Source organism: Ambystoma mexicanum, chromosome 8, assembly GCF_040938575.1.
Source record: "Ambystoma mexicanum isolate Mex_15411 chromosome 8, UKY_AmexF1_1, whole genome shotgun sequence".
NCBI lineage: Eukaryota > Metazoa > Chordata > Amphibia > Caudata > Ambystomatidae > Ambystoma > Ambystoma mexicanum.
The window spans coordinates 1,402,107,125-1,402,128,471 of record NC_090929.1 but is presented as its reverse complement, the minus strand read 5'-3'; the positions used below and the strand labels follow the sequence as shown (position 1 = coordinate 1,402,128,471).

General features: G+C 48.2%; 1 protein-coding gene across 1 annotated transcript in view; it reads right to left on the bottom strand.

Moving 5' to 3' along the window:
• Nucleotides 1-21,347, bottom strand: part of HPS1 (HPS1 biogenesis of lysosomal organelles complex 3 subunit 1) — a 591,196-nt gene that overhangs the window by 54,208 nt on the left and 515,641 nt on the right. The window contains exon 17 of the mRNA XM_069611540.1: nt 12,149-12,293. Coding sequence (XP_069467641.1) covers nt 12,149-12,293 — 145 coding nt within the window. The remainder of the gene's footprint in view (nt 1-12,148; nt 12,294-21,347) is intronic.

Here is a 21,347-nt window from a genome sequence, read left to right as displayed (position 1 = left end):
TACCAATGAGGGTGTCTCTAATAGTTGCCTTAAATGCCTCCCACACTCCCATAGTTCCAACCTCGCCATTGTCATTGAGAGTGAAGTATTCCTCAATGGCTGCTAGGAGGGATTGGCGAATCTCCCTGTCCTGCAGAAGCAGGTCATTACACCTCCATCGGGATCCGGCTGCCGGGACAGGAGGAAGGCCAATCTTAATCTTTACCATATCGTGGTCCGACCAAGGGACAATCTCCTCTCCTGAACTAGTGACCTCTCCCAGCAGCGAGGCGTCAACCAGGATGTAATCAATACGGGAGAAGGCAGAATGTGTCTTTGAATAATAGGTGTAATCTGGGTTCCGGCCCTTCACGGGGAGGCACGTGTCGGCCAAACCTAATTCCCCATTCACTTCCTGGAAGGCCAACGCCAGCTTCTTGTGGTGACAGACATTGGGGCAAGGCTTATCAGATTTCCTATCTCTCTCGGGGCAAAGCACCATGTTAAAATCTCCCCCAACCAGAAGGGTACCTTCAGAAAATGACATTATTATCCCTCTCATCCCTTCCCGGAAGGTATCCTGCGCTTCATTCGGAGCATATATGCAAACCAGTGTGAACAAACGACCCCTCACCTCCCCCTTCACCATGAGATACCGGCCTTCTGGGTCTGCTTTTAAGGCTTTAAACGCAAAATGGGCCCCAGGAGAAATCAACAAAGCTACTCCCCGCTTCTTAGACTGAACAGAGGCCGAGTACATCTGAGCTATGGGTCTGGCCCTGAGCTTAGGCTCTTTTCCCCGAACCCAGTGAGTCTCCTGTACAAAAAGAAAGTGAAGTCGCAGCCTCGCAAATTCCCTCACAATTAGGGACCTCTTCGTAGGCGAGTTAAGCCCGCGAGCATTCAATGACCCCACTGTCAAGAATTGGAGCGAATCATCCATTAAAGTACAGATAAAAGCTCATAGCTCCATTCTTAGAAAAGCAAGCGTTTTTACTCCCACAATACTTCCACAACCCACTGACGATATGAGACAGCCCCAGGGGTGCGAGAGTACCCGAAAAACTTGGCACATTGTAACTTTAACCCCAACAACATAACTCCCCCTTTTCCCCCCCACCCTCCTCCCCCCTAATCGCCTGGTCGTTCCATGGCTTCATCCGATCGCCAGTCCAGGCCACCATTGTCCCCCCCCCCACAGGCTCAATAACTCGTCATAATCAACACTCCGAGCCCCCCCCACCCCCATGTTCAGTGTAAAGTACAAACAGCTACATCACCCTCCATTCGCATAGGCAGATGCCGGCTTAGTCGTCAGGCACCAAATGTTCGCTTCAACTATTTGGAGGGCCCGGCGAAGCTGGGGTCATTCTCCTAAATTTCCTCTGACCTCGCACCCTGCGCCTCTCCTTGGGAGCTTTGTTCCCTTTAGGGCCTGTCGGTGTTCGCTCGCGTTCCTGCTCCCCCAGTTCCATGTTTGAATTGTCCAAAAGTTCACCTGACACTCTCTGGATATCATCTTCAGTAATCAGGGCATACTTGTAGCCCTCGAATTCAAAGGAGAGGGAGAAAGGATATCCCCACCTGTAGCGGACCCCCTTGGATTGGAGCATCTTTGTCAGCGGGGAACAGAGGCGGCGTCTTGCAGGGTGAAGGCCGACAGGTCTTGATACACCGAAATCCGGGCCCCCTCCCACTCCACAGGGCCCTTCTTACGAGCCAGTTCCAAGATCCTGCTCTTTTCCGAGAAGTAATGAAAGCGAACTAAGACGGATCTGGGGCCTCTGGAGGGTGCACCTGCTCTGTGGGCCCTGTCAATGGTGGGTTCGCTGGTATTGGCTCCATCGAAGAGTACCCCTATTACTGCATTGACCGCCTTGATGACGTCTGCTTGAGTTTCCCCCTCGTGTTCCGGGAAGCCTAGGAAACGTAGGTTACAGCGGCATTCCCTATTTTCCAAATCGTCCATTTATAAAGAGCATCTCTCTTCTCTTCTCTCGAGCTCCGACAGGCGCATATCGAATTGTGTTTCAAAGATGTCACTCGAGGCTGTGGTGTTCTCTAGTGCCTGGACTCTGTCATCAATATTGTCCACCTTTTTGTCTAAGGTGTCCAGTCTCAGAGCAATATCCGCCCTAAAGCCTCTAATTTCTTCCAGTAGGGCTGCCATGCCTCTGGTGACCGTTTTAGCATCGGCCGGCTCCTGTTGCTTCTGGGTCGCCATTCCAGGTGGCCTCGGGGGATCAGGGGACGACCGGCGAAACTTCTGTAGGGATTCTCTCCAGTTCATTGACTCTCCCCAAGCATCCCTGCTCTGCGGGGGGGTTCCCCCAGAAATTCAGGTCAACGTGACCCGCTGGCCCACCCAGAGACGGCGCCGCCGGGGGGCTGGGAGCGAAGACCCAGCACCTGGGGTCCTAGTCCCGGGCTAGTTCCCTCCCGTAGGTTTTGTTTTGTCCTCCACAGGGTTCTCTCCTCGCCTCTCTCCTCCCCAGATTGCGCGACTGTGCTCCCGTTTGAGCTGTGAAGGCCTTCAACGCACCGGTGGCCGGACCCGGGGTGTGGCCTGCCGGGGCCCAGCTCTCCCAATAGGGCCCCGTGCGGTAAGTCAGTCCGCCTAGGAAATGCGGTGCTCGGGGGACACCCCGACTCCCGTGACCCCTCCGAGGCTTGTATGTGTGTCGCTGAGTCTCCCCAGCCTCGCTCCTGTCTCTTCCTGCAGTGCCGTCGGTCCCCAGGGGGGCTGCCCAGACTGGGCCAGCACTGCCTCACCTCCTGGGTGCGAGGTCGCCACTCGTGGAAAACCGTGGAAGGCCGTGGGTTGCCAGCATGGGCCAGTGCGAGCCCCCACCCGAGACTCCAGTACGCCCTACACGGGCTCCTCCAGTTCCACCCACTCACTTGGGGGCCGCTGTGCTCCGCTCCTCACCTGGTCTCATAGGCCTCGTCCAGGCCCACAACTCCGCCGTACTTTCGCGGGGCCGCTTCACGTTCCCGGATCCGCCGCGGGTGCCCCCAGGTACACCCGACCCCCGCGGGACTGCACACGGCAGGGGGTGGAGCCGCCAGCCCGGGTCGCCGACCTCTTCGCAGGCCTCGCTCAGGCCCGGGAGCAGAGTAGATCTCTGCGGAGCCGCAGGGGGGAGGGGCTTCCGTCCCTCAAAACTCGGAGGCTTCGTTCTCCGGCACGGTTCCACCTCGGGGTCCCAAATTCGGGCCGGGGGCGCCCGTGGCACTCGTGTGGGTGGGGGTGGTGTCGGCTCCTCGCTCCAGGGGTTTCGGGGGGGGCTCGGGACCCTCAATCAGCGCCCTGGCGGGGAGACGAGCCGAGATGCGTCAGACCATCTCTGCGCCCCCTGGTGGATCCCGAGTGAGTTTCTTTTGCTGATGGTGGGCGCAGTTGTGCCCGATGTGTATATAGTTGAGTACGCTCTGAGTGTTTCTGATTTCAAGAGGGCGCAGGCAGCTATGTGTTGAGTAGAGACAGTGAGGGGATGTCCTGGGTTCCAGGATCTGCTTGTCATGAACCACCGGTGGGTTGTGTGTCACTTGGAGAGACGTGTAATCGAGGTTGGGCATGGCCAAAAGGGTTGAGAAGGGCTGGGTGCGGTTGGCCTCGGGAGTGTGCTGGAGCATAAATGTAGTCTTGTAGGGCCTTATGTAGGATAATGTCAGGCAGTGGCATATGTAGATCAGATAAGTGATGAGAACAGAGGACATGGGTGTTCTAAAGGGTGGATGGGTAAAGTGCCAACTTCAGGGCTGGGGTGTCTGTAGAATGTTAAGTTTCATCGATACAGAATAAGAGCACGTCAAGGGGCTAACAGTTACTAGTGTTTAGAGAATCGGGGTGCCATAAGATAGGTTGGCACAGAGTAGTTATCAGTGCAAGCAATAAAGCAATTTCAGAGCAGATCAAAGGCAGCACAGTGCGACTTGCCTAGATATGCTTTGGGAGCAAGTTAATCAAAACAGAATGCAGCGTGCCAAATAACTATTCAGTACATATTAATAGAGGCACAATGCAGCGTGCCAAGGAGCAATCTCGGAGCAGATTCAAAACCAGCACAGTGCGATTTGCCTAGATTTGCTTTAGGAGCAAGTTAATCAGAGCAGAAAGCGGCGTGCCAAGGAACATTGGGGTCGGTTAAGGTAGTACAATACAGTTTGCTGTGATTCAGTTTAGGGCAAGTTAAAGGTAGTGAGGTACGGCGTGACAGAACAATTGAGAAGCAGGTTAACAGACACAATGCGAAGCAGCTGTAAAGTCTCGCCATGCAGTGTGTCGTTGTGCTGGTTAGATGTAGAGGGAGAGGATCACACTCTGGCATAGGGAAGATCAGTTGAGGGTGAGTGAGCGACAGAATTGGACTCTAGAGTGTATCACAAGGATAATCGGCTATGGGATTCGGACAGGGTCAAGGTCGCATGCTCTCAACTGTGCACATGTACTTGGCCAGAAGGCTTCCAAGTGGAGGGGAGGTGAAAGAGTTGGATGGTCGACGGATCAGGGTTAGGATGGGTACAGAAGGGCGTACAACAGGATAATGGCAGCGTGCACTCATCGCTCGGACGACTTGGTCAGGCTCAGTCAGGAACCTTAGTGTGTGCCTTGGGTGTGGCCCGGTTTCGCCTGCCGCCGTCTTCTGATAGGAAGAAGTAGATGTTGAGTAGCCAATGGGCTACCAGGACGAGTTAAGGCCAGGAGGTGTAGTATTCACGCAGGTGGCCATCTTGGACAGGTTAACCCTTGAGGTTGAACTTGCACATCGGATTGAAATGTACAAATATTAATGCTTCGTTACACGTTTAAAACCACACAAAGCGAGTGCAGTACAAAGTAGATTAGAGCTGCGGGCACAACAAGGCATCGAATCTGGCATCAGCTGTGGGTTCACAATGAGAGGACACAAGCCCACAGGCTTACCTCAGACAGAGATTTGGTCCGGATGTGGAGGGGATGCTGCTCCTCTGCAGCGCGGGTTGGAGAGCGATCTCCTGCTCAAGCAGTCTGTGTTCTCTGCCATCCAGTGGTTCATCTCCTCTGGGCGGTCTAAGAACTGGGATTTTCCGTTATGTAGTACTTTCAATTTGGCAGGGTATAAAATCATATTTCCGATCTTGTTGCAGTCTTTCCTTTGTCGGACCAAAAGGGCTCCTTTGTCTCTGCACCTGTACTGTTTGGTCTGAAATATATTGCCTTGATATGGGTAAATTGCCAGTGCAGCGGACGCCTGACACCTCCCCCACTGGAGGAGGCCAAAATTCGCCCTCTATCCTTAAAGGTCAGGATTTTCACTATCCACGGTCTCGGTGGTACTCCGGGGGGCAGTCTCTTGGCCAGGGATCTCCTATGCGCCCTCTCCACAGTTAATCCTTGTGTCAGTATCCAGGGCCCACTTCTTGGAACAGTATATCTTCAGTGTAAGTGGTGGGGTCTCTTCCTTCCTCTCCCTCCGGTAGACCCACAATCCTGATGTTGCTCCTCCATGCTCTCCCCTCTGCATCTTCGACCCTGTCTTCCAGTGTACACATATTGGTTGTTAAATCTTGGATCACTGACCGCAGTTCCCTTGCAGGATTCGTCGCTTCCTCCACATTCATCTCCGCTGCACATACTCTGGGAAAGCACTTCTTGCCCAGCAGGCCCACATTTAATTTTACCTCATCCACCCTCGTCTCCATGGATGCCCTCAGAGACGCTATTTCCTCAAGAATTTGGCCATCTGCCACCACCAATGCCAGCGTATACGCTAAAATGATCTCTTCCCTCATTGCAGAGGAGTCAGCCCTCCCCTCCTTCTTGCGGTCAAAGGCCTCAATTTTTGTTTGCTTGGCCCTTGCGATTGGTCTCCTGTCCAGCATGTGACCTAGACCGGCAGCTGCCCACCTGTGCCTGGCCCAAATGATGGTCACTGACACCTGTCTATTCAGGATACTAATATACTGCTAACTTCAGTACCCGACTGTCTCTAGTGTGTATGGCTGCTCTATTGTTGGCTGCAAAGCAGTGGCCAACTTCCTCCTCCTGCTGCAGCTTCAGGTTGCTGATCCAGCACTTTCTGCACCAATATACGGTCCACTTTTGCCTTCTTGCTTCTCAGTTAAGCAGAGTGTGCCCTCCGTATCATTGGGCTTTGCTAATATATGACATTAAGCTCCCTGTTTCTTCCCTTAACCCTTAGGGAATTTGTTAGAGAGATTTACACAAGTTGTTGTCCGTGACAGAGCTTGGAAAAGGCCACCTTATGTGACAGGGTTGAACCCCTTAGGTTTAATCTGAACTACACAAAGGTTTGACAGTAATGGCTGAGCAGCCAGGCCATACGGAGGGAGAAGGGCTGTAGTGAGGAACACAGTACTTCAAGTATACAATTGGTTCAAGGAAACATTGCCACAATAGAAGTTATATTCAAATAGTGGTTTGTTTTATATATCCACTAAGGATTTAGTATTAAATCAGGTAAGTACCATTCATACAGTAATATCACAGTAGAATTAAAATGTAGCACACTTTAAATCAATGTAAAGCAACACAAAATGAGCACAACTACTGACACTAATAAGCAAACTTTAGCTCAACTCTTGCACCTTCAATTAACCCCTGCTTCACCCATCTTTAAAGGTCCAACCATATACTAGGCGAGTCTCACAGAGTCAAAACGGGCACTGGGGATCCAGTGACCAAGAGCTGAGGAGGAAAGAGGCAGGTAAGCAGTAGACAGAGCAGAGTCTATGAAGGGTTCTTCAGGTTTCCAAGTAAGTAACAGTTTTGGTAGTTTAGAGCCCAATGGGTTATTCACCCATAATCAGTCTCGGGGTGCCCTGGCGGGGGATGCAAGTAACATCTTGACTGCAGCCCTACAATACCAACACAGCGAACCCAAGGTAAGTACCTAGGCTCTGGACGGTACCTTTTTAATGAAAAAATGGTGCAGCAAGACGGTCCTCAAGGTGAGGCGACATTTGTCCCTGGTTCGGGTTTCTTGGCCTGGGCAATTGAATAAAGAACTTTGGAAGGAACAGACAGATGTACTCGAGCAGTGAGATGCCCAGCAGTGGATCTTCACTTCACTGGTGATTTGGAGCCCTTTACAGGCTTTGGGTCAACGACGGTTGTTGTCCGGTAGACTTCTCTTCGGTTCTTGGTCTACGATTCAGCTTAGGGTAAGTCTAGTAGCGGAAAAGGCACAGCAGGCTGCCCAAAAGGTTTTGGCCGAAACTGCACTTATCGAGTGCCTCGTGAAATAGCACAGAACCCAGTGTATTTTTTTATTTTTTTTATTTATTAATTGTACATTTGTATGGTGCCTACACAGGTGTTTCCAGGCACCACAAGACAAGAGGGGGGGGGCAAGGGAGGGACATGGGAAATCATAAGAATACAACAACAAAGAAACAGTTATATTGGCTTTGTGACAATCCTACTGTGCAAGTGCATGACAAGGTGATAAGTGGAAGGGGGTAGAGGGAGAAGTGCAGAAGTGGGGTACCCCCATGGGTGGGGGCAGGCAAGTGCTGCCGGGCCAAGGCAGCAGCAAGTGCGAGGGGAAAGGGGGGAGGGGAGGAGGAGTGCAGTGGACAGGGAGGACTAAGTTGGGATAGTCCAGGAAAGGGAGCCTAAGGGCAAGTACTGGCAAAGGATGGTCTGGCTGTTCAGGCCCCAGTCACAGCGGCAGATGGAGAGTTTAGCACGGGAGGGGGAGAGGGAAGGAAGTGGAGAAAAGGAAGGTTTCGAGAAGTTTCCGGAACTTAAGAAGATCTGGTTCAAGTCTAAGAGTGGAACGGAGGCTGTTCCAGAGGGAGGCGCACTCTCTGCTTGGAGAAACTATGACCTACAGAGAGTTGGCACCAGAATACTGAAGGACTCTGGCTACGAGGCAGTTCGGGAGATAACGCTGGACGTAGAGAGGTCCCAGGCCCCAGAAAGCCTTATGGATGATGCAGAGGGTCTTGAATTTGATCCTTGCAGTCACTGGGATTCTGTGGAGAGATTTTTGGGCTGGAGAGATACAGTCCCTGGGCTTGAGGCCAAGGATAAATCTTGCAGTCCTATTCTGGATTACTTGGAAGGGGTGAAGGGAGGAAAGAGAAAGGTTGAGGAAGAAGCTATTGCAGTAGCCAACGCTACAGAGAACCAGGGCTCTGGGGACATTATGCTTTTGGGGAAAGGTGAGGAAAGGTAGAATGCCCCTGAGGAGATGAAGTTGAAAACTGACTACTTGGCAAGGTCAGTGATGTCTGGAGAGAAAGAGACAGAGTCAAAGATGAGCCCAAGTTTTTTTGCCTCACAAGTGGGGGAGGGGACCCAAGGAGTATGGCCAGAGAGTGAGTGGGAAACGAGGAGCAGGTGTCCCAATGAAAAGGATCTCTGTCTTGCTGGCATTCAGGCAGAGATCATTGGTGGAGCACCATGCCTGAATAGAAGTCATGTAGGGGGGAGGTGGAGGTGGGGGAAGGCAGCCAGAAAGAGAGCTGTGTGTTGTCTGCGTAATACTGGGAATGAGTGGAGTAGATGAAGATGAGGTGGGCCAGAGGGGCCAGGTAGAGGTTGAAGAGCCATGGCGATAGGATAGAGCCCTGAGGGATGCCACAGGTAGAGAGTGAGGTGGAGGAGAGAAAAGGACCCATTTGCACGAGAGGGTCTGTTAAGAGGAAGGAGGTAATTCTACGTCAGTGCCCTGTCTGTGGTGCCTAAGGTATTGGGAGTTTTGCGAGTTTGCAGCCCGGGAGGGTCGCAGCTCTTCGTGGGATGGTGCAATATATAGGTGGTCTTGAGACTGGTTAGGCCCACCATTCCACGGCAGGAAGCTGTCTTTGAGAGATTTTCCCTGTCCCTCAGAATTCAGGGTCGGTTCTGCAGCGGTCACTCAAAAGCTCTGGCAATCACTTGGAAGTTGCTGCGATGTCCTTCTACGAATTCCTCTTTGGATCTTCAGTCCAGTGGTTGACTCTGAAATTCATCTACAGGACCCTTGCTGTTGATGCAAGAAAACTGTCAGAGCCAACCAATCACCAGACAAGCCTTTCATGCCAATCTGGGGGTGGCTGTCTAAAGGGACAGCAAGCCTCCCAGTTCAAACTGGTTCCAGGCAGACACACTGCAGGACAAAGACCAGGGGAGTTTTGGTCACCTCCCTCACTTCCTGTCCTTTCTTTCACTCAAAGCCTTGGCAGGCTTTCCAAGGGAAACCTGCCAAAGACAAAGACCCATAAAGACGTCCCCCACCCAGACAGGTAGAAAAGGGCTCAAGTAAGAAAGAACAAGTCATCATGAACAGAACTTAAAAATGTACAGCCAGCATTTTAGCCAAATGGCAACCCGTGTCCCCTACCGCAGGTGCCAAGACAACCGGCAGTGGAAGGCCACAAAAGTTGCGAAAAAGGATACAATACAACCAGCCTGTCAGATGAACTTGTAATAGTAACTAGAAGTTACTGAAGCAGTGTTAAAAAGGTAGACAATGTTTCCCCTCAGCACGCTACATAATGTGGGGTGTGCTAATCTAACCAAATAAAATACAGGACGGACAAAAGGGTCCCGCCCTGCCCTGGTAACATGTGTTATCACAGGGAAAATAAAAAGGGAAGTTCAAGGAGCTTTCAGCAACACCGCACAGAAAGTGCTGTGTACTGCAACAATAAATTGTAGATGCCAGAAAACATGGGGGAAAGAATAACTCCATTAAAAAGTATCAAAAAGAGAGAAAAAGGGCTCCCAAGGTTAGATTCAAAGAATGAGTGAGCGGGTGCGGACAAAGGATCCCACTAACTCAGGAGAATCAGTCCCAAAAATCCAATAGTCCAGCAAAAATGCTCAGGCACTCACAATGTGGGGAGAATTACACTCAGACAGGAAATTCTACCTAACAGCGTGTCGCAGTTAAAATCACTGTGCCCACTTCAGGCTGTGCCTGCAGCGATCTTGGCCTCCCACCACTTCCCGAGGATCCCTCAATTTTACCAGGTTAATCTGCTACCTCCGAGTGCGCTGCGTTTCAAGACAGCCATTGCTCGGCTCTACCTTCCTCCACCCAGTCACCGCTCCCAATCCTTGCTTCTTTCAATTGATCAAGACTCGGATGTTTCAACTGGACACCCGGGGCATTACACAGCCTCACCCTCAGTGCCGGCGTGGCTCATCCGGTCCATTTTGATCCATACCACCTCGTCCTGCTTAACTCCTTCCACGCCTCCCGGTGTTCTATATACCATCCTATCCTCCCTGATCACGGCAAAAGAGGGTCTCCGGGTCCTGCTGGTACTCTTGGTCACCAGTACCAGCGATTAATACCATGGGAAGCTTATTAATTTCAGGATTCTTTGGGAGCTGCACAGTGGCACGTCCTCATTCCAGGAAGACTTAGAAGTAAAGGTACCTGGGACAGTGATGAATTTCCCACGTCTTCATCAGCATCTTGGGAACCTGAGTGATAACTTAGTTGGAGTAAGAAGATTAATGGAATCGCTGGGAGAGTGGGACCTTTTTCTGTGCTAGTGCTTCTTGTCCTTCACTGGAGGGGCCATATTTTCTTGAGAGTATCCAAAGCATCAGGGGTTGTCTAGTACCTGACACTGGCAACTTTGAAGGTGTTCTCTTACCGCTTCTGCAATCCAAGCAGGACTTCAAGCCCCAACCCTTTGGTGGTATGAGGCTTGATGCAGTGAAAATTAGCAACAGCAAATGTTGGTCCAAGCAGCATAGTGAGCGCTTGGAAAAAGGAACTGAAGTTATGAGGCAAGGCTAGCTTCCTATATGCTGGGCCCGACATCACATCCAGCATGAAGATGCACAACAGTGCAAGTTTACCGAAGCCAGCTGCCGCTCGACAAGACCTATCTAAGATGAGCAATCTGAGAGAGGAAATAATGTATTAAGTAATTAGATCTGCAATTTAATTTCACCAGTTTTACACACCCATAAGTAACTAGGGAGCCATTTGTAAATGTCTAGAAAAAATATAGTCATTACATATTCGACTACCTAGATAAGCATGAGGTTTATGATGGATTACTATTCTTTCATTGGCTGTAGCACTAAACCGGTGAGATACTGTAGGACCAGACTCCGCAGAGGTTTGCGAGGACAACCACAATCGTTCAATATGGACTATGCTGGCTAAAGTTGAGGAATTATGAATGCATTGTGTGCCACTTCAAGAGGAAAACAACATTAAAATAGATGGATCATTTAACAGAAAATACTAAGGTGTTTAATGGAAACAAACGTGTGTGCTAACCTAATTCCAGAATGTAAGATTATCTACATCCCTCTTCCAATACAAGCAATACAACTACCCTCTCTAACCAGTGAATTATAAACACCTGTTACATTTCCAGAACATGATACTCCGTATCAGAGTATTCCCAAGTGCCATGCACCAACTAGGATACTCCAACTAAACATTTTTCAAATATCAAACAGTTAACTCTGGTAACCCTTCATCTAGAAGTCAACATTTTAAACAATGTTTAATTCTGGTTCTTGAAAGGAGACATTTGAAAGAATAGAACTTTGCAGAATTCTACAACTTTGTATAAAAGCCTCAAAGGTAATAATACTTATTAGCGCCTGGGGGCAGGGGAGCCAGCCAATCAGGTTGCACGGATTGCAGGCTGAACCTCATGATCCAAGCCAGTGTTCCGAGCAACCTGAAGGCTGATCACACCCCTCCCGTTGTCATTCCCTCACCTTCCTCTTCCCTCTGGGCCCTTCTCCACCTCTTCATACCTACTTACCTGATTCTTTGGCAACAGTGCCACCGCTGTCACCACTCCAGCCTCCCGGGCCACCTTGTAAGTGGAAGAGGGGCTCAGCATGAAGCTGCACCTTCCTATTTTAGTAAAGTATTTTGTTTGAATGAATGGGACATTGCAAGCGTGTCCTGTTCATTCAAACAAAATACATTCCTGTCAACATCCTGTGTTTTCGTGTTGAAAGCCCAGGGTGCTAATAGCAATAAAACTTGACCAGCCCACCAGGTCGGGTTTATTGCTATATTAAAAATCTGAAGCATAACCCGTAGACCTTTCTGAATGTCTTTGATTCAGATGTATACCAATGATACTAACAATTTCACATTGTATTTGAATAAACAATATGTGTTTCAGAATCATCACTGTATTATGCTATATCAGTACAACCAGATAAAGAACACGTCAACAATACCTTATTTCTGATAAAGCTAGCCAGGGGACCCTTCCCAAGATCATAGGTTGATTGCTCACTGACATTGATGGATGGAGCAACCATCTGTCCAGCAGTTCGATCCACGTAAATAAAGTGCACAAGACCCGGAAAGTCATCGAGATATATGCGAGTGGAAGTTAAGGTTTTTCAAATGAATATGCAATTTACTAGTTTGGGCACAGGGAGGAAGAAAGAAGTCAACCAGTAATGGATATAAATTAAATTATCACATAACTTATAATGTAGATACACTTATGGGGAATGGGTAGGGAGGGGAAGAAAGGCAGAGGAAGAGAGAAAGAGGCTTTAGAGGAATACAGGGATCAGAAGGAGAACCTTTAGCACAGGGGGTAGGGTTATGGACACAGACCAACCTTGCGGATGCTGTGACCTGAGGGAATGCCCTGGTGCACAGACAAATACCATTCCCTAGGATATGTGGTTGCGTGGCATTGTAGAAGTCCAAGCTCTGCAGGACTACAGGTAGTAGTCACCCATGAGCACCATGCCTGAGGCATGGTCAGAGTACATTCCCTGGGCAAATGGAAAACACAGGTCATGGTCAACGCTCATACCTTGCATGCTCATTGGCGAAGTAAGGTCATTAGCTGGGAACCTGTAGCAATGCCCTGGGCATAGTGTTCAGGTGTACTGCATCCAGAAGCATATGTCCAAAGGATACAATTAGCACTGCTAGGCATGCACAGAAAACATGTGGTCAAGGTACATTTTGGTTCTATACTAGGCTCAGATAGCAACATACTTTATAAGAAATCCCTTTACCCCCAGAAGAATTGTTAGCTGAAGGGACATTTTTCAAAAACTACAATCAGCTGATAATTAGCAGTTATGGTAAGTCATAGAACTATAATCACTCCCTTCTTCCCACCTCATACTGCTCATGAGCTCAACCACAGATTACATGTTCAAGATCTTAAGTGATGGGCACCCTGGGCATTCTACCCAGGGGTGTTGCAGAGATAATTTCCTGCATTACATTCCAACAGGATAGGGACAAAAGCAGGACTCACTCCAGATGTTCTTGACTACAACTCCTATCAGCCCTAATAACCAGAGTGAATGGTGATGAATGAAGTCAGTCATAGTTACAAACATCTAGGTAGGTGTATTTACAGAACTCTGACCAAGGGCAATGTCCTGTAAGAACTAAGCTGAATGCCACTGCATTTGGTGGCTTAGCAACCACAGAGCATGGTCGGACACCATACAATGTGTCTTGTTGTTTCCCAGGCCCTGTTGATTGGGATTTTGCATTGGCATATAGCCAAAGGCCACAACCAGGGCACAATATGTATTTATTCACGAAAGCTCCTAAAGAGCATTTCATCCAAAGCGCTTAAAATAATACGCACTACTGTACAACGCACAAGTGTGATAAAAGCATGAATAACAATCTATAGGGCATATGAAATACTATGCTCCTTGGATACTGTGTGGGGGAATGTTGCATGTGTGGCCTAGCCACATGTGAAATAACTACTGTTGAGACCCAATGGGGACTGTTGAGTACTGTTGGCAGGGTTACTGCTCTAAAAGCATGGTTACAGCATATGCCCTGTGTGAAGTACCCGCTATAGGCAGGGAACTGTGTGAAAGACACGACCTTACAAGAATAAGGAGAGAGGTTGTAAGGAGGGATGGATATTAAGCATGCCCTGTGGGTACTGTGGACGCAGACCATGCTCTTATGCATGTGTACAGTACATGCCACATGTGCAGTAGCCAAGGGATCCTGGTCACATTTATGCCATGTGTAAGCACATGAGCAATGCACACGGAATTGTGGTAGCTAGTCATTACGGAAGAATTTCAGACTTTTCTGAATGGTAACCAGAGTGTTCTTTCAAGTGTTTTTCAGGAATAGCTAAAAGATGTGGACCATGTAAGGCAGATAAGGTAATATAGCTAAGAATAGATAGATACAATTTGAATTTGCTTAGGAAGAGAAAACTTCACACAGGCGACCTGCACTTTGCAAACAGCAGTACCAGTGCTGGGAGAATTATGTAGAGTCAATACAATTTGATTACTACAAGAACAGCATTTTATAAGGAGGGACTTGGCAACATACGATGGTAACATCAGACAGTCAATACAAACACTACAAAACAAAAATAAAACATCGTTATGTACAACACTTACAGTTATCTTCAGCAGTCAAACTCACAGTAGCAGAAATGTATTTATTTACATTAGGTAGGGCTTTATCCAAAACTCTTTACAAACAGTGTAATACTAATTTCGAAAAAGTAGTTCGATATAGCACCATTTAGTACAACAATTCTTGGAAAACAGCGAAAATCCAGTAGAACATTCTTTAGTCAAAGAAATAAACCCACAGTAAATATTCTTTAAGGCAGTTGTTAAATAAGGGAACAGTAGGAGAAGAAAGCACATGAAAAGATAAAAAATTCCACAGTTTGGCAGTCAAACGTTGAAAGGAATGAAATGAGAAGAAGCACAAGGAGGAAGCAGCATAGAAAGAAGAAATTGTGAATCTGAGCGAAGACAACGAGGAGGCTGATATACAGAAAAAACCCACAAAGATAGCCACGTGCCAGAACATGAACCGATTTAAAGACAATCCATAAAAAGTGAAATACAAACAGAGTAGGGACGGAATGCCAGTGAAGCTGAGCTAAATAAGGAGATTGAGAGGGAGAATAGTTTAAGGAGAAAAAAAACGAGAACCGCTGAATGTGTAATCGAATGAAGAGGCGACAGAGCATAATGTGGAAGACCAACATACAGTAAACAGCAATTTTTCTTGGATAACAGGAGTTTGCAGAAGTATTTTGGCAGAGGAAAATGTAAGGAAAGAAGGGAGCCTAATCATTTTATGTAGTTGATAATGACGAGCACGAACAGTAGATACAATATACTAGACATGAGAGTTTAGAATCAAAAACAAATCCAATATTACATGCAGAACTAGAAACAGGTTAATGCAAAGGAGGAAAGCAAATTAATCATCAAGGTACATTTGATGCAGCTAAAATGCCTTTGGCAATGCTCAAAGGACATCTGCGTATGCATTAGTGCCAAGGACTTCACACTTCATTTGCCCTAGTGCTAATACAATCATGCATGTGTAAAAAGCACTGGGGCTACCGCAAATGTATATTCATGAGGACCGAAGGTCTGCAGTGATGTGATTCAAACTACATGATCAATGATTTCCTAATAGTGGCAGAAGAGCGAGTTGGTTTTGGAGATTAGTGGTGGGCTTCTTAAAGATGGTGTGAAGTAGAATTGCCAGAACACACAAGTCAGACATTTCTTGTTTAACAACTGTATTTAGAAGTAACAAATTGGCTAGATGAATGGCTACAGGATCAAGGTTTCCAACTTAATCCCTAGAGGGATAACTTTATAAAAAGTGTCATAATGGATTCTACTAAAAACGTGTTGCAGGAACTTGACAGAAGGACATGAAATTCACATGACTGAGGGAATTATTTAGTCAAGAACCTATAACTATGTTAAAGGTGTCAGGATGGTTTAAAAAAATACATATTCAAGGTAAGATCTAAGGGGCCACTGGTCCTTTCAGGAATTCCTTAATCTAAATCACAGTCTAAGGTATAAAGCAACATGCACGCTTCTTGACTTCGCTTACCAGGCACAGATATAATCAGACTCTTGCCACTGGGCACCTTATTTGGTTACCAAACCTTTTGACACACTGTTACCAGCAAGTAGTTCTTCCCCCTAGTTTAGGGTTTTTGTCATGATGCAATATTTTCACCCACCAGCCAGGGGTTGATCTCTTGGTGGCCCAAAGTCCACTGAAGTTTTCCCTCTGAGGCTTGTTCTCCAAGCCCTTATCAGGCTCTCCGGCTTCTTCCCAGTCTGTCAGGGTCTGAGATCTAGCCCTCAGCCAGCTGTCCTTCATGCTATGGTTCTGGTCTCAGGCACTGTTTGAGATACAGACCTGTGAAGCAAATTGTCCACTACTGATTGATTAGTTTGTAAACTAATACACATACGATTGTCTCTTTCTTAACTTTCTCCATTCCTTGTGGCTTGGTTATTTGTGACATGTCACCAAGGGAAAACATAACAAAACAAGCCAGTAGTAATTTAGAAATAGGGTCTTTATTTGGACCTCACAATAACAGTTTTTTGAGGAGCGGAAGTGGTTATGAAGTTGAGAGGGTGCTGAGGGGCTATGAGATGCACCAAAGAAGAGGAAGAATGGATACCACTTCGATCTTCGCAGTGGGAAAAAAAAGGCAATCCTGACAGGCTGCCATATGAAGCCATGATTTAGAGGGAGAGCACCAGACAGCACACAGGGTCTAAAGCAACACTAGGTTGCCGGATCACCAGCATCTCCCACAACCCAAATAGAGACCACCATGGATGTCGAGAGAGCTACCAGCCAGCAACAGACACACTCAGCAGCCCTAATAGGACAATAGCTTGGGCAGGTCACAGGGCAAACCACAGGGACCCAGTACCCTCTCAAAGCCAATCAGAAAGGGAAGAAGGAGGTGGAGCAGGAGGATGGGGTGGCTGGGACATTACCAGGGCCCAGTCAAGAGAAGAGGGTCTGGAGTATAAACAGAGCAACCAAGATAGAAACTCAGTTCTGTTCTTCCCGCAGCCAAACTAGGGAGGAGGGGAGATACAAGACTAATATAGTTTTGCCTATTTAGAACCTAGGAAAAGTTGGGCACTGGAAACGCTGTTAACAACCCTACAAACCCGCAGAGGAGAGACAAATCTGATTCCTTTAGAGACGCAGTTTGAAAAGTTTAAAGAATACCAGAACTAGAAATCCGTGTGTGGGGTGATTTGTCCTGCTTATACTCTGGTGGGACAGTGCCAGTAATGTGAAAATGATTATTTTACGGTTACAAAAATAGAACTAGAAACAACCCTCGGGACAAGTACCCCCATCAACCCTCTTCAGTAAAGCCTGGTTATGTTTGTCAGGTTAACTGTACCAAAAGTCCCCCCTCCTATTCCCATTCCTGGGTGACATTTACACCAGGGGTTAAGGGCTGAAAAGGTTCTTCTGGACGCTTTGTAGACTTCCCTTCTGGCAATAGAGTCCATTGGTTGTTGTTGAGGGTCCCTACATCCACCCCAGCAATGGATTTCAAATGCATAAGTAAATCAACAGGTCTGTTCTTTTCCTGAGACCACAAAGAAAACATCTCTGTTACAAATAGTCTCTCTCTCCCTTGGTTTAGCTAACAGTCTTCAGGCAAAACTCATTTCCATCGTATGACCTGTTGGTCCCTTGGGACTTATCCCTGCCAGCCACAGGTTGGGTAGCGCCGCTCAGGGTGTAATCTCTTGCATTGAAGTTCTCTGCTTTTTTATAGAAACTTCCACAACATCTCCCAAAAGTGACGTAGGCCAGGCGGTGGTTTAGGTGCTGTGTTGAATAGAGGGTATTCATCCATTCTCCCCAACGGGGAGCCTCTGCATTTGAGACTAGGGAGATGAGCCCGCTCGCTCACCAAGACCCAACGAGGGTTCTGGGCAAGTGAGACCTCACTGGGAGCATCTCCCCCATAAGGGACAAGGACTCCCGTTCCTGTAAGGAACTCCCTAGACCATCCACCAAGGTAGAATATATGGCACTATCAGATATGAAGAACATTGTAAGACCCAGAGACTTGGCTGAAGATGAAACTAAAATACCCCATTATGACCAAAGAAGAGACATACCTTTAATGGAGATGAGGAGGCTGAACGAGGAGAACATGCCAAGGAGAGGTGAGCACTGAGTCAGAGAGAAGAGGGCAAGCAGGAGAAGCCCCTTCATGTCGTGACGTATGGAGGAGGTGCCGCAGAGGAGAGCCATGGACCCTGCGACTTTCGGAAGAGTCCTAAGCAGCACAGGGAAATGCTAGATGCTGGGCGTTTCTAAGGAGAAGGGGATACTTATCCCAGTGGTGGCATGACCCCGACGACTTCGTGGTAGGCAATGCACATTTTGAACAGTGTCAAAACCACCCAGTTGGGGAGTCGAAGAGACAACCTACGATCCGCATCCAGACCCGGTCGCAACGAGAGAGGCCGGAGCACCGACAACAAGGAGAAGCACAAAACCAAGAGCAGAGGGCGAGAACCCGAGCCTCATAGTGTTTCCCTACAGATACAGAGGTAATGGAGTGAACAGGAGAAACAAGGAGGTTGCCTGGGCATCGTTATGGAGCACAAGAAACTCATCCCATTGAAATTAACGAGATACTAAATATAAAGCCATTTAAGTGGAACTGTGGCATTGTGAAAAAGAGAATATGAATAAGCCTGAAAGAGAAGTTATTAAGAACTGGGCCCAAACACCCTGAGAAGAGTGGAAAATACCCCATGGATTCAAAAATAAAGAATGGAGGAAGAATAAGCCTGAAAGAGAAGGTGTTAAGAACTGGTCACAAATCACCTGGGAAGAGGGGAAAGTATCCCATGGTTTAAGAAATAAAGAGTGGAGGAAGCCAGAAAGAGAAGTTGCTAAATATGAATGGGAAGTGAAATCAAGAGAACCAGATACGAGGAGAGATAAGCTAACTGAGCAACCGCAGAGGGAGGAGGATGATTAGGGCCCTAGAAAGGATACCCAACCTAAAAAGGCCTGGATTAAAAGAAGCAGAAAGGCATACAAGATTGGATCAAAGTACAAGATATGATATTATATATGATATGATATTTTATTTGTATCGCGCTCGTACAAAAGTGTTTCCGAGCGTGACTAAGCAAGGGAAGGGAACAGGGGAGAACACAGCACAACAACAACAACAACAACAACAACAACAATCTTACTAGGCCCAGTGACATTGAGAACATGCAAGTGCATGGGAATGGGAAAGTGGAAAAAGTGCATGGAAGGGGGAGAGTGGAAAGTGCGGAGCAGAGGGGAGCAGATAAATAATAATAAATAAAAAGAAATACAAAATGGGGGCAATAAACAGTGGTGGTGCAGCCATCAAGTGGCAAGTGCTGTGTTTAAGGCAGCAGACTGTGTAAGTCTGATAAGTGCAGAAAAAGAAGAAAAATGGGGCTGTAAGGGTACAGATACAGTCCCCAGTGCAAGGAGTGGCCAGGAGGCAGTACAGGTGGGTGGCAGGGTGAGCAGGTACCTGGGCCCAGGGGACAGACGGTGGCCAGGTGCACAGTGCCAAGAGAGAGCAGATCAGCAGGGGAGAGGGGGAGCGAAGGCGGAAGCAAAGAGGAAGGTCTTGAGGTTCTTCCGGAACCGGAGCTGGTTCTCCTCAAGTTTTAGATTGGCAGGGAGGCTGTTCCAGAGGGAGGCCCCAGCCGAAGATAGAGATCTACCCCCAGCTCGTTTCTCTGAAAAACGATTGACCCATAGGGAGTTAGAGGTAGAGGAGCGAAGAGCTCGGAGGGGAGGTATTTGCGGAGGGATAGCTGAAGCTATTTTGGACCCAGGCCCCAGAAAGCCTTGTGGACAATGCATAGGTTTTTCAATTTAATCCTTGCATCCACTGGGAGCCAATGGAGAGATTTCAGGGCTGGAGGGATACAATCCCAGGGCTTGAGGCTAAGGACAAGTCTTGCAGTCCTGTTCTGGATAAGTTGCAGAGGGCGGAGAGTAGAGGCAGGTAGATTTAGAAAGAGGCTGTTACAATAGTCCAACCTAGAGAGAACCAGAGCTTGGGAGACGGTGAGCTTCTGAGGGAAGAAGAGGAAAGGCAGAGTACCTCTGAGGCGGTGCAGTAGGAAGTTTGACTTTTTAGAGACCTCAGAGATATGGGTGGAGAAGGAAAGTGTGGAGTCAAAGATGACCCTGAGGTTATTAGCATCGCAGGTAGGGGTAGGAGTGGGGGCCAAGGGAGGCTGGCCAGAGGGGAAGGAGAAGGATGGAGATGGTGTGCCGAGGAGGAGGATCTCAGTCTTGCTGGCATTCAGACAAAGAACATTAGCAGCACACCAATCTTGAATGGCAGTAAGGCAGTCAGATGAGAGAGGGAGAGGAGGTGGCCGAGGGCAGCCGGTAAATGAATTGAGTCATCAGCATAAGACTGGAAATTTGAGCAGAAAATGGCAATGCAGTGGGTGAGAGTTTCCAGGTTTGGTTGAAGAGCCAGGGTAAGAGGTTAGACCCCTGGGGAACACCACAGGTAGAGAGGAAGATAGATGATAGTTAGTACACCAGTTGGACCTGGGAGGGTCGATCAGAGAGGAAAGAGGGCAGCCAGGCCAGAGCCTGATCAGTGATGCCCACGTTATCATAGAGACGGTTGAGCAGGATGGTGTGGGTGACCGTGTCGAAGGTAGAAGAGAGATCAGAAGGATGAGGACAGAGGGAATGTTGGAGTCCTGGTTGGAGAAGAGATCTTAGTGGTCATGGAGACAGCCAACAGCACTTGATTGAAGGTTAAGCTGAGAGATGGCCAGCTTTTCCAGGAGTTTGCCCAGAAAGGAGGTTAATGAAAATTGGGCGATAGTTAGCCGGACAGGAAGGATCAGCTGTGGGTTTCTTGAGAAGAGGATGCACAAGGGAGTGCTTCAGAGAGGAGGGGGAAGATCCTGACGCAAAGGAGTGGATGCAAAAATCGGCAAGAGCTGGAGCAAGGGTGTCAATGTGGTCCTTGATGGTTTTAGAGGAACAGGGATGAACCTGTTTTGACGAGGCTTTCATAGATCGGACTTGTCCAGTGACCTTGTCAAGGGAGAAAATAAGAAAGGAAGAGAAGGACGGTGGGAGGTTGGTTAAAGGGGGGTCTGCAAGCACAGACAGAGGGAATGGGGGGGCAGGGGAGTAGAGGGTGGACAGAATGTCATGGGATTTTTGAACAAAGTGCAAGGCAAGGGCATTGCAGAGAGCATGGGAGGCAAGAGGAGGAGTGGAGACTGCCGCAGGGTTGGCAAGCTCCTTGCAGATTTGAAAGAGTTTGGCCGAGTTGTCAGATGCCACAGAGACGCAGGCTTGAAGGTGGGCTCTCTTCTTAGTGTGGACAGAGTCGGTATTGCCTTTGGAGCAGGCGACAGGCCACTTTATCAGAGGATGAACAAGAAGCCCTCCATTTCCTCTTAGCCGCCCTACACCTACGTTTAAGTGTAGCTAGGTCAGAGTCATACCAGGAATTGCCCTTTGCTTTGGACTTCAAGCGGATCCTCATGACAGGTGCAAGAGCATTAAGAGTATCAGAGATAGAAGAGTAGAGAAGGGACATGG